This window comes from Hippocampus comes, unplaced genomic scaffold (assembly GCF_001891065.2).
Source record: "Hippocampus comes isolate QL1 unplaced genomic scaffold, H_comes_QL1_v1.1 scaffold92, whole genome shotgun sequence".
Taxonomy (NCBI): Eukaryota; Metazoa; Chordata; class Actinopteri; order Syngnathiformes; family Syngnathidae; genus Hippocampus; species Hippocampus comes.
Window position 1 is genome coordinate 2,401,468 of NW_017805379.1, and position 17,243 is coordinate 2,418,710.

Consider the following 17,243-nt stretch of genomic DNA (forward strand, 5'->3'; position numbering starts at 1 on the left):
TTATGAGAAAAATATCTATCTGTGAAGAAAATGTGTTTTTAGAACACACGTTGCTTTGTTCAATTTTTTTTTACGTGTTTAAATAGTTAACGTTTTCAAACTACTGAACGCCATTGGCCTACAGTTCCCAGAATGCTCTGCAGGTGGCGCCAAAAGCAAGCTCACCTCATCGTTCATCCGGCTGGATGAAACACCGGCAAATGAACCAGCTCAGCTGCACCATCATCGTCGTCGTCATTCTCTTCACGGTGACCGCGGCGGAGGGAGAGGAGCAAGCAAAGTTGACACGAGGAGTTCCCCTGGAGGGGTGAAGTTAAGTTTAAAACCGTCGTTTTGTCTTGTTTCGTTCTCGCTCCTGATTCATTATCGCAAACGGCGCGTCGTGTCTGCCTCTATATTTCTATATTTAAAGGATGATAAAAATTATGGACCGCATTATTTTGACGCCGTCCCACGCCCGCGAAAAATCTTAAAGCCGATGGTCAGGACGTTTCTAAAGACACCTTGTCACCCTGTCCCGTGTTAAATTTAGCTGCCGGTTAACTTGCCGAGCCAAGGTTTGTTCAAAAATCTCCGCGGTTCCTCACGAGACTCAGACCGAACGAAGGTGGCCGCCTATCCCAAAAAGTGACCGACGTTGAGAAGTCTGCCTTGATTTTGAGAACGCCGGGCTCTGGTTCGAAGCAGATGCTACTTTTGCTCCCTTGAGAGGTCCAAAGTGGGTGATAAACGACAGTTCTTTACAGATCGGCGTCAACTACACTCTGATAGATGGACATTGTTCCAGGATTCTTTTAACTGGCCCGAAAGGTCTTCTGCACACTTGCATGAGTAATGCCTTTTTATGCAAAGTAAGACTTGGAACTGAGAAAATAATTTATGAATATATATTTAAATTATCAAAGGAAATGCTGGAGGAGCTTAACTGGGGGGTGCGCCGATTTCTGACGGGGTGATAGCGCCCCCCTAACCCTAGTGTTGCGCCATCTCTGTTGGTGATGAGGTTGGAGGTGAAGTAGTGGGCTAGGCGCACCTCACATAGTTAGGATGAGCCAAGGCCCCAACCTGGTGCTGGAGTGGCTCTCCCGGCTCCACATGGTCCAGTATGTGGAGGCCTTCCTCGATAATGGCTATGATGACCTGGAGGTCTGCAAGCAGATCGGCGGACCGGACCTTGATGCCATTGGGGTCCGCTTGGAGTACCACCGCCACCGGCTCCTGGCTGCTGTCCAGCAGCTGAGGGACTCCGATGGCAGGAAAGCACCGGGGTACTACTTCACCCTGGAGCCCCATCAGGAGATGCAGAACCAGCAAAGGATCAAGAACTCGGGCGGGACAGAGAACCGGGTTGGAGTGACCCACCGCCCGTCCTGTCCCGGAAAGCACGACCCGAGATTGACGGATTGTAACGACTTTGTCACCTACCCCAAACTCAAACTCAAGGTCCTCATACGGGATAAACTGGCCAAAGATGGGATCGACCTCAGAGAAGCGCCGTACAGCCATAAGGTAAGATCACTTGTGTCAAAATGTTGAAGTTTTTTTATGTGATATTATTAAAATCAAATTCTCGAGATTGTTTTTTTTTTTTTTTGAAAAACGAGAATCAAGTTGTAGTTTTTAAGAATCAAATTATATTTTTTGAAAATCAGGTCATATTGTTGCACCAATAGTTGTTTCCCCTCCACCTAAAAAGTCAAAAAAAAAAAGTTACAGTCTTAAAACGATACTTTTTTTGTGAATAGTCAGGTTTATTTTAGGGATGGGCGAGTATCTGACTTGGGCTGATAGCAGGCTTATTTTTAGGCATTGGGTGCTTGTGGAGGCTGTCGATACCGGCCACCGATACTTAAGGCAAAGAAAGTGATTTACTCAATGGCAGCATTGAATAAATCCTCCCCTTGGCACTAGTTGGTGCTACATTGTGGCAGCTTTATCAATAATATGTTGGTTAGCACGTAAATGTACTTTTACTTTAGAATTATGAATTAAGTATCTTTCTGTCTGGCTATCTAGCTATGTGAAGTGTTGCCATCAGGGACAGTTCGAAAACAGCAATTGTTTCACATCGCCTTAAATCAATCAGTCAATCAATCAATCAATCCACCCATCTATCTATCTATTTATATCTGTCCATCCATCATCCATCCAATTATCCATTTTCACAATATGCGGGTTAGCCCATTCCCAATTTTCCGCAAATCATGGGGGTCCACTGTATACAAATTTACATAGTGTCTGGCAATAATTATTTCTTTATCTTGTTTTCATTCGAGAATAAGGTTGTTGTTTTTTTCCTCTCTAAAAAACTTTTAATCTTACGTTAAGTTGTATTTTTTGTGGGGGAGGGAGGCGGGGACAAAAGCATCTGCAAACACTCCAGTTCTTCTTCATTTGATGTCGCTTTCTACGACGTAACGGTCCCCAATGCTGGGGCCGCTTTGGAGCAAAACACGTCCATTGAGATGAGTTGAAACGCTACTCGGACAAACCAGACAAAAGCAGAGACAGCTGTCAGCTGCCTGGCAGGGCTTTCCTCTCGCCAGCGTTCCATTGAAACCGGTTGGCTGTGAGAGGAACCCTGCTGGCTCGGGCTTGTCCCGCCGTCCTTTGCAACACGATGAACATTCTCAACGTTTTTTTTTTTCCCTTTCTTCCCCCTCACACTTTTCATGAGGCTGAGCAGGGAGGAAAGGAAGTTGAAGAAGAGAAAGCCTTTGCGTCCGCATCACAATGAGGACCAATTGCTTTGATGCTGTCCTTCGTTAATGTGCTTAAAGGTTATCATGCATTATTTTTGCTCTTTAAAACAGTTCCCAAGTAGGGCTGGACGACGTGGCCTCACATCATGGGAAAAAAAAAATTCACTCACTTCATGGTAATGGATGATACATATTGTGATGTAAATGCGGGTACAAAAATTATCATAAAAGTATTTCTGAATGGTTCATATACATGAAGGTACAACTGATTATATTAGTCGGCCAGAGTTTTGCCAACTAAACGACAATATAATATTCTCTCATGGAACAGTAAATGCCGTTCAGTCAGGCAAAGCAGTTATTTATATCGCACAATTCACATCTTTGTTTTTATAAGCACTAAGGGACAAAAGGGAAGTTATTTTCTTCATTTGTTTTTCAATAATCGTCCGATGAATAGGTTGTCTGAATTTTTTTTCTGCCAAATATCAGAATCGCCATCGCCCTCAACAAAATCACCATTAATTGGCCTCTAATAGACAGTATTTGCTTGTAATGGCACAAGCAACAGCTGCTACCGAACGCATTACAACCACCAAGTATGTCTAATGTAAAGCCCAGCCCCGTAATCCCTGACCCATATTTGTCACTCTTAATATTGTCCACTGTAAGCAGGCTGGATAACTTCTGCTTTTCATTTCAGATCTTCCTCTTTTAAGTATTTCATGATCTCAAATGCAAATAATTCAGGAGAACTTCTGGAGGAGCACTTTCCTCTCAGGAAAACACTGTATTATGTCCAGCCCGCTATAAAAAAGGCATAAAACAGGTTAAAGGTTCAATGTTGCTTGTGTGTGTGTGTGTGTGTGTGTGTGTGTGTGTGTGTGTGTGTGTGTGTGTGTGTGTGTGTGTGTGTGTGTGTGTGTGTGTGTGTGTCCACTTTGGGAACCAAGAGGTCTGTTGGATTGGAGAGTGCGAGTGGTGGTATGCATGGTGAGCAAAGGGCGAAGATACGGTCCGAATTGATAACTTTCCCGCTGCGCAGTTACATGGAAAAAAAAATCCAGGAAAAAAATGACTCTTGATAGGTAGTGTGAAAGGGGTCAACAGCACGTTTTTTTTTTGCCACAAAAACTCCAACGTAGGGACATTCAGTCTTTCCAACAGCTAACATAATTACACAATATTTCACTCCGATTGACGAAAAGAGGCTAAAAGCTCTTGGCCATTACACCGATGTCGCAAGTGGAAAAAGTGGTCACCACATAGTGTCTCGTAACCCGTATCGGTACCTCTCCCACCGAATGGCCACAAGGGAACAATGAAATCGCAATGAGATTATTTTTCAAAATCGTTCAGCCCGAGTTCTCGTGTGGATTTTTTTTTTTCAGTGAGGAAGGGTTTTTCCGCCTCCTTCGGAAGTAAGACGATGTTAAAGTAGGTCGAAAGAAACAGTACTGTACATCAGCACATTGTCGGAGTATGATCCACGCCCCCTTTTCGTCGCCTCCCCTCCCCCCATAGAATCTCCAGGGCCCACCCCCGAAGGTCAGGTATCGTACTGGCTGCCAGAGCTCACTCGAATGGACACAAGTGCTACCCGAGTCGAGGAAGACCGCACAGCCGGGGGTTGGGGCTGATAGCGTACCGTTTTTTACAGTACGTGACGTCAGCGGGGCCATAAAAAGGTCAAGCGTGACTGGCGGGGGATCATGTCATGGCACATTTACGTGACAAAAATGGAAAAGTGGCTTTTGTATAATCCTTTTGGCCTTTCATTGACCCCCCAACTCAACTGCGGGTTGAACAAATAAGCTTTCGGGGTTCATTTTGAATGTATTTATTTCGCTATTCCCGTACATACGTACAGTCAAAAAGTTGTTTGAGAATTGTCGTTAACTGTACAGTATTACACAATACTAAAATGATACAATAAAAACTAAAATGAAAACCTTCCAAAGTTGTGCAAAAAAACCAAATTAAAACTATTACAAAAAAAAAACTAAATTCAAATCGTAATAAAACACGACTACAATGGTTAACCCCCAAACTATTACAACACCGTTAAACATCCAGATTTCTGGATTTTTCAACAACTGAAATAAGTCTCGGCAAACAAAACGGTTGCTTTTGCTGCAGCTAAATATATCCCGAACTAACCCTTAGTCATGCTCGTTGTAAAATATTGAGCGTGGCAATGAAGGGAGCAGTTCAAGCGAATATTCGCCTTTTTCCCTCCATTTAACAACATGCATTATTGAAATCAATCACGATCTTAACGATGGTTTATCTATTAGTAATCGTCCAGTGCGCTGTCATGACAATTTACAGCATCCGATCCGTTTTGGTGCGGCTCATTAAATGAGGTAATGTTCCAATGTTCAACCATTTGTGTTTTCGGGATCACGAGGCGGCCCAGCGTTTAGAATTAGCGGGGCACGTTTTTTTCAAGACCTTGTTTACATCTTCCTTATGTTTGGTCTCTACAATTTCTCCTCTTTGTCAATCTGAAGACACAGATTGGTGTCTTTATTACAGTTTCATGGCTAATATTTTTGTTTGTTTGTAGATTTTTAAAAGATGTCAATGTGACCCACTGGATGTTTAATCACAAAATAAATAACAGAAACAAAAAGCGAACACAGATATAATGGGAAAAAATCGTATAAGACAGTCATTTTGACGATATAATTTTTGTTATGGGCACAATGGCGTCGTGAATCCCCACACAGAACATATTAGGGACAGGAAGTGTAACGTCTACAATACAACTCAGCTTCTGGTTACCAGACTGTCATACGCGACATACAAATAAAGTATGACCCCAACGATCTACTACAGCTTTGCTTCCCTCTATTTTGCAGAGTCAGAAACAGGGTGTTAGACGTCTCTCTTTTTTTAAATTTCATTTAATTTTTTTAATACACTCTAGTATCACATCAGCCAACTGAATATTTGCCATTTGCGTAGAGGTCTTAGTAATTGAAGGGATTTTTTCCATGCTTGCTTTCAAATCTGGATATGTGTGCTTCTTAGTGAGATTTTCCGCCGTTAATGCTACGATGAAGATTAAAATGTGAAAAGGTCTCTAAAACACTGTACACAGGCATTGTCAATGTGTGATACAGGCACCGCCGCTGTTTTACGCAATCACAAAAGAGTTCCCCTCTTGAAAATATATATTTTTCCAAAAATATATACATTTTTTCCCAATTGAGGTGTCCTGCTCATAGGTTGTATTTTTGGTGAGAGAAGTTATAAAAGGGGTCTATCTCGGTTTCTTTTTTATTTTATTTTTTTTTACATCACAAGAAAGCTGGCATTCAGTCAGGGATGGTTCGACTTTTTATATCCTTGGAGCCGTATTACTAATTCTTAGAATGCATGAACACATCACATGAGTTGAGTGGTGATCGCAGAAATGGTGTGTGCGTGTGTGTGCGTGTGTGTGCGTGTGTGTGCGTGTGTGTGTGTGTGTGTGTGTGCTGCAGGCGGACTGCAGCTATTTGTGTCCCAAGTGATGATCCTCTGATGTTTTTTGTTAATGTGCCACACAGTGTTGTCAAAATGTGTCAGCCGTCTCGTCGCAGTCACTGCATTATGACTGGAACTTGAGCTTTTTCTCAATTTGGAGTCGCCGTCGCACAGCTTAGTGTTGAAAGTCAAGCGGAATTAACGTTTTTAACTGGCATCGAAGTTAGCTGGCATACAAGTCACCCTCTGTTGCATATTAGGTTTGTGAGATTTTTAATTTTCCGTTTTTTTAAGTTTGACCTAGAAATGCTTGTGTAATATTTTTTCAAAAATATTTGCGCTTTTTTTTAAGCCATATTTTGGTCTAAAATTGTGTTTTTGTACGTCTTTATCTTTTGTCTACTTTTTATGAATATTTCCTCTCAATTTATGCGTTTTTAACATTTTTGCCTTTGCACACATTTTTGTAACCTTTTGAGCCTCTTTGCTTTGGTTTTTGTTCGATTGTGCCAGTCTATCTAATGTTTTGACTCCTCCTCCCGATGTTTCATTATTTTAGAAATATCATGATAATACTGAAGATAAGTTTGCTCGCTAAAATTTCCATGGCATTTCATCACCATCATTCATATGGTGGCTAACGTTAAAATCGGCTGCACTGGCGTCAGGGAGGAGCGAGAGAGAGAAAGACGTTCTTCGAGTTCATTTTATTTTCCAGATTGATTTATCCAAAGAGAGACACATTTTATTACATCGGCATTGAAGTCAAAAGACACCCATGTGATTTGACAGATGTATTTTATGACATGGACGTTAATGTTCCATCTGGATTTTTTATCTTATTGACTTCCCCCACTGTGTGTTTTCTTTTCTGTAGCCCTTGTATTCCGCGTTGGATTAGTTACTTTACTTTAAGGCCCCACTGAAGGCCCAGGTCCCGAAAGCCGCACCCGCCACTGGAGCTCAGTATCCCATTGAGATGGGCAATGACAGTTGAAGCAATGAAATCACCTCACGTGCACACTGAACATCTACACCTTGATATGAAAGCGTGATCTGCATCGGTCCTCTTCTTCCTTCTCCGCCGTTTCTGCTAAATGAAGCCCAGAGGACGTTTCAAGTGTTGTTTTCGGCTTCACCGACCATGTCAATTCTCAATTGTACACTCCACACCTTATGTGGGAGCAATCATGTGTTCAAGCATTTACTGTACCTTGAAGCTGCTAATTGGGAAATATTCATGAACAACTGACTGGCTGGCTCGAAAGAAGTGAAACGAGACACCTCGTGGGCGTACACAATTTAATGTATTGTGAAGGACTCCAGTTTGCATCTGTTGCTAGCGCTTCCACTCTGTACTGGAGCGGAAATATACATACTTGTGTAAACAATGACGTATAAAAGTAGAAGTACTGATTTAAGACCTTTCCTTACACTTGTGGACAAAATTGTTGGTGATTGGGACATGTTTGACCAAGGTATGCCCTCTTATTAGCATCACAGGGTGCTAATCGTTGCCTAGGTTAGCATTAGCCTGAAAAGAAAAAAGTATAAATTTGAAATGTACAAACTAATCATTAAAAAAATATGACTATGAATGATGTACAACAGAAAGAAAGTTCTCAGAAAAGCACAGAAAATAATTCCCCTCCTTTATGAAGTTAGCGCTCATACTGTGAAGAGAAAACATTCACTGGGCAGATGTTCAAAACAGCTTCCCATAGCCTTGCTAATGTGAAGTGCCTCACAAAAAATGCTGAATTAGATAATGATAGGAACTGAATAACCACAACGTGTCTATGTGTGTGGTTTTTTTTTCAGATTAGTTAGAGAAGTTTTCAAGACGCGCCATTGCTTGGCCAAGATATTTATCATCAGTTGCGAGCGGCTTCTCATCGCATCTAAATATCACGGCAGCTTTAATAATGTATCTTGCTTCAACTGCATTAAATCAGGCATGTACCGTATGCTCTTAAGAATACATAATGGAATTAATTAATTTTAAAGCAGGTGTTAACTCGCAATCCAACAATATATCATCACGAACTTCACTTGCTTCTTATTGGTGCTTTGGAAAATCACACCCAAAAATTAATATGTGCATCGATTGCCCTCCTAAGTGGAGCAAATTGCTTCTGTGGTTAATCGTCCTTTGGGAATCCTGAGCTTTGGTGTGCACATAGATTGAAAATCTCCACTCCCATCTGTTTAATGAATCAGAATAGGATGTCCTCTGTTTACAATGGAGTGTCGTTCATAGGGTGACTACCTCATCCATGTACAGGTAACTCACATTTTGGTGTTACTCTGATTTATATTGGGTGTAATTCCACTGTCGACCACTAGATGATAGTTTGAGATGGTGTAAGTTTGAATGAACAAAGAAACGGAGTATTTCAACACAGACCCGTTTTTGTTGGAAATTGTTGAATGACATCCACTCACTGTAATCCTGCTTTTTGTACCGACAGAAAGTATAGTTTCATTTTATAATGTACATCTTTGGGCATGGTTATTAATATGTACTCTGAGGTGATAAGTTAAGTTTGTTGGTTTGGAAAAATCAGAATTTAATTACCGTAAATACTTTGAGGGGTCGATACACTGTTAGACTGTATGTTATTTTTGTTATCCGTTGCGCTTGCTTTCTCTGTGTACGATGTGTTTGAATGTTTTGGGTATTCTTTTAAAAGTGTGTTTTGAAGACCTTAAAAAAAATGAAGTGCTGTAAATGCTGTAAAACATACTTAGAGGATATTGAAATAGGTTATTTCTAGATCACGAATTTCACTGAGCGCACATGTTGGAGCCTAGTTTGAGAAGCACTGTGCTCGACAGATGGGTGACTCTAAATTTTGATCACCATGTCTGCTGATATGTAGAAGTACAACAGAGCAAGCGAGGAGCGTCAAAGAGCGACAGCGAGAGGTCGTAAGGCAAAAAGCCTCACCAGAGCCTCATGCAATAGTTATGATGTCAGCGCATGCTTGGCTTCGCTGCGGTTAACATCCATTAATGGCCTCCGTCGCGGTAACGTTGATAGACGGCGCACACCAGGAAGCACACCATAGACGGAATAACCGAGAGGGTAATCTGTTCGGATGCTGGAAGTGGTTTGCTCTGCTGGGACATTCGAGGTTGTCAGGAAACGCATGTTCCCACTAACCAGTACCTCTTGTCTTGTTGTTTTTGTGGCACATGAGCGCAGTGTTCACGGATAAGGATCTCCCAGTAGGGAATGAAATGCTGGATATGACAACCTAAAGTGGAAAAAAATCTCTTTGGCTTTATTCCAGATCACCCCCATTCACTATATAATCCATTATAGTCCACCATATTGAAAACGCAGCAAGTTCAAGTTTGTCACATGATCATTTGTGTACTAAGCATTTAGAATGTTCTTATTTTTATTGTGGTTGGGGGGGAAGCAGTAGATGGTGCTCGAACAGCTCATTCAAACCAACGAATCGTTTGAGTCAGTGTCCTGAATGGAATTTTTTTGTGCCCCGATTGAAACTCCCTTCTTGCAAATGGCACCACACTGAAAAACATGGTCCGTTGAACAAAATATTTTATTTTGTGCAACCACATGATGAAATAAAATGGAGTTAATATTTTATTTTGTGCAACCACCTGGATCCGGGTACATTTTTTGAAGTTAACAATAAATCTGCTGTTTTTGTTTTTCAAGCTGTGAATTGACTCGAGGCTTTTTTTTTTTCCCCAACCGAATCCAGCCTGCACTTGTTTTCCCACCACCTTTATGTGGCTCCATCGTCTCATATTTCATGACGGACTGTCGCCCTTGACCTGCGCTGACGTGCCTCATGGGAGCGTCAGGGCCGAACTGTCTTGTGGACGACGCTGTTTACCAAAGCACATCCGATGGGGGGGGGGGGGGGGGAGGGGGGGGGGGACCCTCCTGGAATCTCTGTTTATTATCATTTGGAAAAAATACTTGTTTGGGGCCTAATTAAAATTATCAGTTTGTTTTCTTAGTTATTAGAGTGATTTTTTTTTAACTTTTTATTTGTTGTATTTTTAAAATGCTTTATTTTTCTTTTGTTTTTATTAGTTTTAGGATTAGTTTAATTTTTTTTTAATATATGGGGTCATTGTGGAGCGCGTGAAATGATGGCCGTAGAGTAATACGGAAATAAATACATTTAGCATCGACTGCAAAAGCTAACGTATGAAATTTATTGACGAGATGACATTTACAATCATAGTTTTATCAAAGTACCGTAAATTGTAATTTAATTAAATTTTTGTTTTTCTCTTATTTTATTTTGTTTCCAAACATTTTTTTTCAATTTTAGTTTCAGTGATTTCATTAGTAACCTTTAATAACCTTTCGTCCTACGAGGGAATTTTCTCAAATGAATCAGTTATCCTCGACAGATGGACAAGGCTAACGTGTACGTTTTTTTTTTCGCCTTCGCCATATAATGTGGTTGAAGCGTAGCGAGCAATGGGAACAATCTGGTCTCCCCCGTTGCAACAACCCTCCATTCAGAGCCTCTTTAACGCAGGCTGGATTTCTATGCGAGTAATTTAAGTGACATTTAAAAAGCGCCGCGTCTCTCTTTGGCTTGAGCGCTGCTGCATTAAGCATGCTCCAAAGAGTCGGAACAATCCAGATGCCGCGGTGCTGCCGCCGCAATAAATTACACTACTGAATCATGCCACGTTTTATTGTCCGAAGACCGGCCTCGAAATGAGAGTCGTTTAAAATCCCCCGATCAGGTTTGCAAGATTTAGAGATGGAGACAAAAGGTTCGGTCTGTGCCTCCTGTCTGCCCTATTAAGCTTTTTAAGAGTGTCCCTCACGTTCCCTTTAATCTGCTTCCCTGGCTGCTTTCCATTCGCTTTTTTTTGCTAGACAGTGAATATCTTTTTCAAATTCCAGCGCAATCCTGATCTAGGTAGCTCGTATCTTGAAAAACAACGAGTCGGTTCACTCGTATTTCAAGGCGCCACTGTCGGCGACGGCATGTCTCAAGTCCAAGATTCTATCAGGTTTTATATCATTTGCTCTCCTTGACATTTTCCGCCGTCACGTGATTCCCGCCAACTCTGCGGGAATCGAAGCTCAGATGACATTCCCGGCGTGAGCCGGGACAGTTTGACGGTGATCGGAAAGGATCCGGCCCGCGGGGTCTGCCCAGGGCGCCGAGCTATTGGCCGCTGTGTCACCAGATGGAAAAAAGTGCTCTTTCTGGCAGGAAGCGCACCCAGACTTGTCGCCAGACCTCAGTTTTAAGAAGGGGCACATAAAATGCATGGCAGGGGGGGGGCATTTTTTACTGTTATTACCCTACAAGATTTGTTTTGCGCCACATTTTTATGGTAATACACTTAACTTTAGAGAACATTGACAGTACGTATACATAGACCAGCCTTGGATGCTGCTGGTCACATGTTGAGATCAAAGCCGTACGGGATGTGGCAAAGCGAAGCAGTCAGTGAAGATGCCTCGTTCATTTGCTCCTTTGAGATGATCATCAAAACAGTGCTCCTGGAATTAATCCGGAAACATTCCTTTGAAGTAAATACTATGTCATTCAAATTCAAATTAACATTGCAATGTAAATTTGATATTATTGATTTTAATACAGTTTAAGTTATTGCTTGTGAGTCTTAAAAAGTACATGGGAAGAGAACCGAGAAAAAAAGTAATGGCATATTAAATCGCAGTCTTGAGGGGAAAACAAATCACTATCATATTATTTTTTTCTGAATCGTTCAGCTCTAATTGTGACACCATTTTACGAATATGGCGCTGAAAGGTCCACTCCGGTCTTGGTGATGTGCGCAGCAGAAATACAAAAACAAGAGAGAAACCGTTTTTATTTTGAATGTCAAAAGGATTATTTTCAGTCAGCTCGTTGCAGATTAGACTGGCCAACCATCAAAAAAACATTACATCATTCTTTATATTTGGAATGTCTTTGTGATAAAAAAAAAAAAAAAAACACACTAGTATTTCTTAACACAAAATAGCTACTCTGATAACATAAATTTAAAAAAAAGTTTTCAGAGATCTATGCCTCAAGTGGGGGTACACAAGCATCTTACTGGGTGGTCGTGACCGCCCCCCCCGTGGCCCACCCATGGCGACGGGTGCACCGTAAAGTCTTTACCACCATTGACCTCCCCGAAGACATCTGCAGATCAACATAATCTGCCGCCTATCCGAGGACCGCTGTTGTTGCTCCCCGTTGTTGCCCCGTTTACGGTCCGGGGTTAAGATTAGAGGGCCGAGGTCAAAGGGCTTTAATGGAAAAGTTAATCACAATCTTGGGCCATCCAGGTCAACACCTAATACTGTACTTACTCACACTGCATGCTTGGTTAAAGGTCCGTCAGTATGATACCACTCTGTGTACACTGACATTTTCCCTTCTTCTTGATGCCTGGGAAATGGAGCGGTGGTCGTTCAGTTGACTGAAAGATACTATTTGCTGCCACCTGCTGGTGTACAGCCTCCATGTCGTGTTCAGCTTCATGGATTTAAAATTCAAACGTGCGCATGATTATCAGGAAGTATAAGTAAGATATATATAGTCACCATTTTATTTTTTTGTCATTAAAATCTGTTTATGGGGTGTTTATTCAATGTTATAGTGTATATACATTAGTCAGATATCATTTAATCATTTATACACTTATGATCCTGATTTGTTGATGATAAGATATTTTTATTTCACACATAAATGACATGCTGCATAGTAAGACATGAATTCTAATATGTCATGAGGTATGGCAGGGGTGGGGAACTCCGGTTCCTCAAGAGCCATGTCGTGCCCTGTTTTCGATCTCTCTCTACTTCATCACTCCTGATTCAAACCATCAGCTCATCATCAAGCTCTGTAGAAGCCTGAAACGATCATGATGAACAATTGAATCAGTTACATGACGTAGATTGGAATAATATATTCCTAAGGGCTTTTTGAAAATCACATGGTGTATCGCAAGACATAGATTGTATGTATTTATTTTCGAAAAGTAATTGCTTTTCCAGGAATGTATTACGACCACTCCGAAACAGCTCAGTGGTGGAATTACTTAGAAAAATGGCCCAGGTGACTGGTAATGGAATGTAAAAGTACCCTGAGGAGGTTAGATCACCAGTGCAGCACGGTCATGTTTTTTTTAGGAGGGGGCCGTGTCTTTTTGGCATCCTGCATCGTTGTGGGTCCATCCCCCAAAAAGTGTACAAGTCACGTAAAAACAGCAACTTTTCAGCTCTCTCTCAAGTAACTGACATCCATTGAAATGCATTGGTGGGGGAAAAAAACATTTAATGCGTTTTTTTTTTTTAATTAACTGGCTGAGTTCCAGGTTGGCAAAAAAAATCCATATCGGCCAGACCTTGCTTTTTATATTTATGGCTATTGTGTTCACCCTTTTTTGACCATTTTTATATTGATTTACAGAATACGTACTCCTAGTCCTACAACACAGTAAGAAAAGATCTAACATTAGCTGAATTGAAATGAACTACCAGTATTTTTTGCCATGTTTCGACACACACGCCCACTGTCTTTAACGAAGTCTACGTAAATAGTCGTCTCACTTTAATAGCGGGTCTGAGCACTTCCTGTCTCAGTGACTGTTTCACGCGCAGGGTCAAAAATGAGAACGTTTTACACCAACCGAGGGAGTCGTAAGTGGTCGACAGTCAGCCGCGACACATGGCTGTGCTCTCACTGCACGCATTAACCCACATCGGCCCGCGACACAGCGCGCACACGGACAGAAAGAATACAGTATACTGTGGTGAAGCAGTGGTTTATTTGCACATGTGAGTCAGGCCCGTCTCTGCGGGGCTGCAGCTGGAAAGGGAGCAGCCCCACCCAACGTTGCCTTCCCACAGCTATGTCTATCACACACACGCACACACACACACACACACACACACACACACACACACACACTCCTCCCCTTTCAGCTCATTGTCCTCCACTCGCTGCACTCTAGCTGAAGTTTCAATGCAGAGCAGCAGGGAAGATGAAGAGCAGTTAACGAGTGGATGCCGGTTTGTGGTAAGTTTATTTTCGGCTTATTTTGTTGTCGTCGTTTTCTTGTGAATGCGTTGGAATGTGGTCCAGAGGTTGAAAATGGAAAATTGTTCCGATAAAGCCCTAATTTTGTTGTAGTCAGTGAATGAATGAACACGGGGGGGGGTTAGGGGTGGGTTAGAAAGGTTCAAGTTTACGAAGGGCAGAGGCACGCGATCTGCATGGCGGAAAAACAAAGTCCGTACATGAGATTGGTGCATGCAAAGTACATTTAAAAGGAACTGCAAGAAGATGTGGATGATGTAAAGTCCGTTGTGAAGTGGGCACTTGGAGACGGCTTTCCTCTCCCGATCGTGCCTTCATGTCTGATAGTTATGCCGCGGTCAGGGAGGTCCTTTTCAAGGTATTTAAAAGATGATGACAATAATAATTATTAATTCAATTCATTGCTTTCTGTAATGATTCAGAGGGATTGATGCACGCTGTTGTCATATTTATGAATGAAATACGATGACATCAATCAAACATCGGTGGAGCGCAGAGCCTGTTACACCACCTGCGCCGCAATTTAGACCTGCTTTTGTCTGGTCTAATCTCTAGTCTCCTTTCTGTTCACCAAAAATGTCAGGTGCACCAGAGGGCTGTAATAAAAAATGCCCTCGCTCTACCTGAATGTCCAAAAAGGTACAACATGGTCTACCAAATTCCCAAATATTTACCATGTTTACCACTAGACTTGCCCCGGTGCGAAAATGAAGATGCGCCGGTTTTTACACCGAGCTCACTTGCGCATGTCAATGAAATTAGAGCCCATAATGTTACATCACAATCGGCTTGTGATGAATTTCATTGTAAACTCGACGTTTTCCACATCACTCCTGGAGCAAATGCTAGCTAGCTCCAGGCTAAAGTTAGCTTTGCTGTGCTTACGTCAAATAAGTGCTTTATTTGTATTACTTTGATGTGTCAAACATGCAGGGAGGTGTCAGTCATTGGTTGATAAGCTATTGAAACGTATTTTTGTTTAGCTTGTTTTGTGGCAGTCTTCATGATTAAGGCTAGCCAATTTTCTTCACATGATCGTACTGTTTTGTCAAAAAATTGTGTGAAACACGTGATGATGTGTATTTGTGATTCTCTCCATCCATTTTCATTGACTAAAACTCTCACACGTAGAAATGGCTAAAATGTGGCTAAAACTAAAAAGGTTCTATATTGTCCAAAAGACTAAAATTCAGATAGCTGCCAAAAACAACACTGCTCTGGTTTGCTGTTAAACGTCACGCTGGTCACAGCTTCCGGCTATCCCCATCAAAAATGTAAATGCTCCTCATCAGCCTCCCTTCCCTCAAAGTTTTTGGAAGAACTCCCCACTCGGAGAGGCCCCCCCCCCGTCAGACCCAATACCTCCCAGGCGTTATTGTGGACGGTTATTATGACATGCAAATAAGGCAACTGAGCAAAAGTTCTCGCCGCGAGTCTCGTGACAATCCTGAAAAACGGGACTCATTCATCGGCTGCCCCCTCCCCACCCCCCAGGCCAGAAGACGACCTTGAAAATCAAAAACATGGACACATAAACAGTCCTTTGTCACACAGCCCACATGACAAGCGCTAATAAATGTAAACACGGCTCCAGTGACCTAGATATGGCAAAACCACGAAAAGGACTCTGTATTTTCTTGGGCAAATGAATGGTGCGCAAGCCAAAAAAATAAGTACAGTGTGACGCATGGACCACAGAAGGCTTGAAAAGGAGCGCATGGTGTCACATTTCTCAGCACCTCACGAACACACAAAAGATTCACGTGGCCCCTGAGGGCCAATGACTTTTCTCACTCATTCATGCAAACAGTCACTCGAAAAAGAGTAGCTCAAGTTAATTACTGTATTGACTAGGGATGTTTAATACCACTTTTTTTTTTTTTTAAACCGATACCGGTACGACTCTCCTCTCTTGAGAACACTCCGATACGATACCAAGTAACCGATACCACTCGTACTTTCTACACATAAAATTTCTATTAAACCAATGACAGACAATTTTAACGGAAGACCTTTCGTTGAGTTCTGACAAAAGGGAACATCCACTCTGAAATGGAGGATTAAAAAAAACACACACACACACACACACAAAGAACTCACACTGACTTTAGGAACATTTTCAACATTTCTTTGAGATGTGTCAACTTTTCTCACCTTATCAATACTGCACTAATATTAGTCATTCTTTGCAGAGGATAAAGAATACACGACAGTGAGCCGCGTCAATAGCGCCGCAACACAGATGCTGTTTAGTGTCAGCATGACGCTAGTGGACTGAAAGGCGAAGCTATTGGGTTGTTTTTAACCTACGCAACGTGCCATTCACTTTATGTTTAGTTTGACATGAAACTTCACAAAGTTTGACCATGGAGGAGCCCATGTGATGGTGCTTTTTTTTAAAATGCTGAGTGCTCAAGAGAGCGTAGCGCGCGTCATCGCTGCGTCACACAGGCGTCAGGTGGTCAGACAATGAGCTTTTATCTCTGCACTTCTCGCCGGTTGGTGACGCTTCTTTTCAAAACAATGACTTGTCAGCGCAGCGCTCATTGTTGGCACCGATTTGCTTGTTCTTTCAGGATGGCTCGGTGGGGAGTCTTGATGATCTGGCCCAGGAGTATTCTCGCTATTACGGCACCTCCCTCAGCGACGTGTGCGAAAGGATGGAGGAGCTGCGCCGACGCCGATTGGTGCAGGATGCGGATGTGACGGTAAACAAAAATTGCTGACTTGCACTGGGCAACGTGTAAAAACATCGTGATCTTATCATCTGTCTTCGCCAAAGGTTTATTGCACGGTGTGAAGCACAAAGTCACCTCCGGTGTGTCTTTAAAGTTGTTCTTAAGTTGGTGACAGCATAAAGAGATGTGTCCACTTCCTGCGCCTTTCAGGGAAAGCTTGACTCAGCGGCCGCATCGCTGGAGCGAGTCTCGTGACAATCCTGAAAAACGGGACTCATTCATCGGCTGGCCCCCCCCCCCCCCCCCGGCCCGAAGACGAC

General features: G+C 42.2%; 1 protein-coding gene across 1 annotated transcript in view; it reads left to right on the forward strand.

The window, feature by feature from the left end:
• Positions 1 to 209: 209 nt before the first annotated feature.
• LOC109517234 (SAM and SH3 domain-containing protein 1-like) overlaps positions 210 to 17,243 on the forward strand; it is a 27,289-nt gene continuing 10,255 nt past the window's right edge. Inside the window, exons 1-2 of the mRNA XM_019872260.1 lie at positions 210 to 1,509; positions 16,822 to 16,953. Of these exons, the coding sequence (XP_019727819.1) occupies positions 1,048 to 1,509; positions 16,822 to 16,953 (594 nt within the window). The 5' untranslated portion in view covers positions 210 to 1,047. The remainder of the gene's footprint in view (positions 1,510 to 16,821; positions 16,954 to 17,243) is intronic.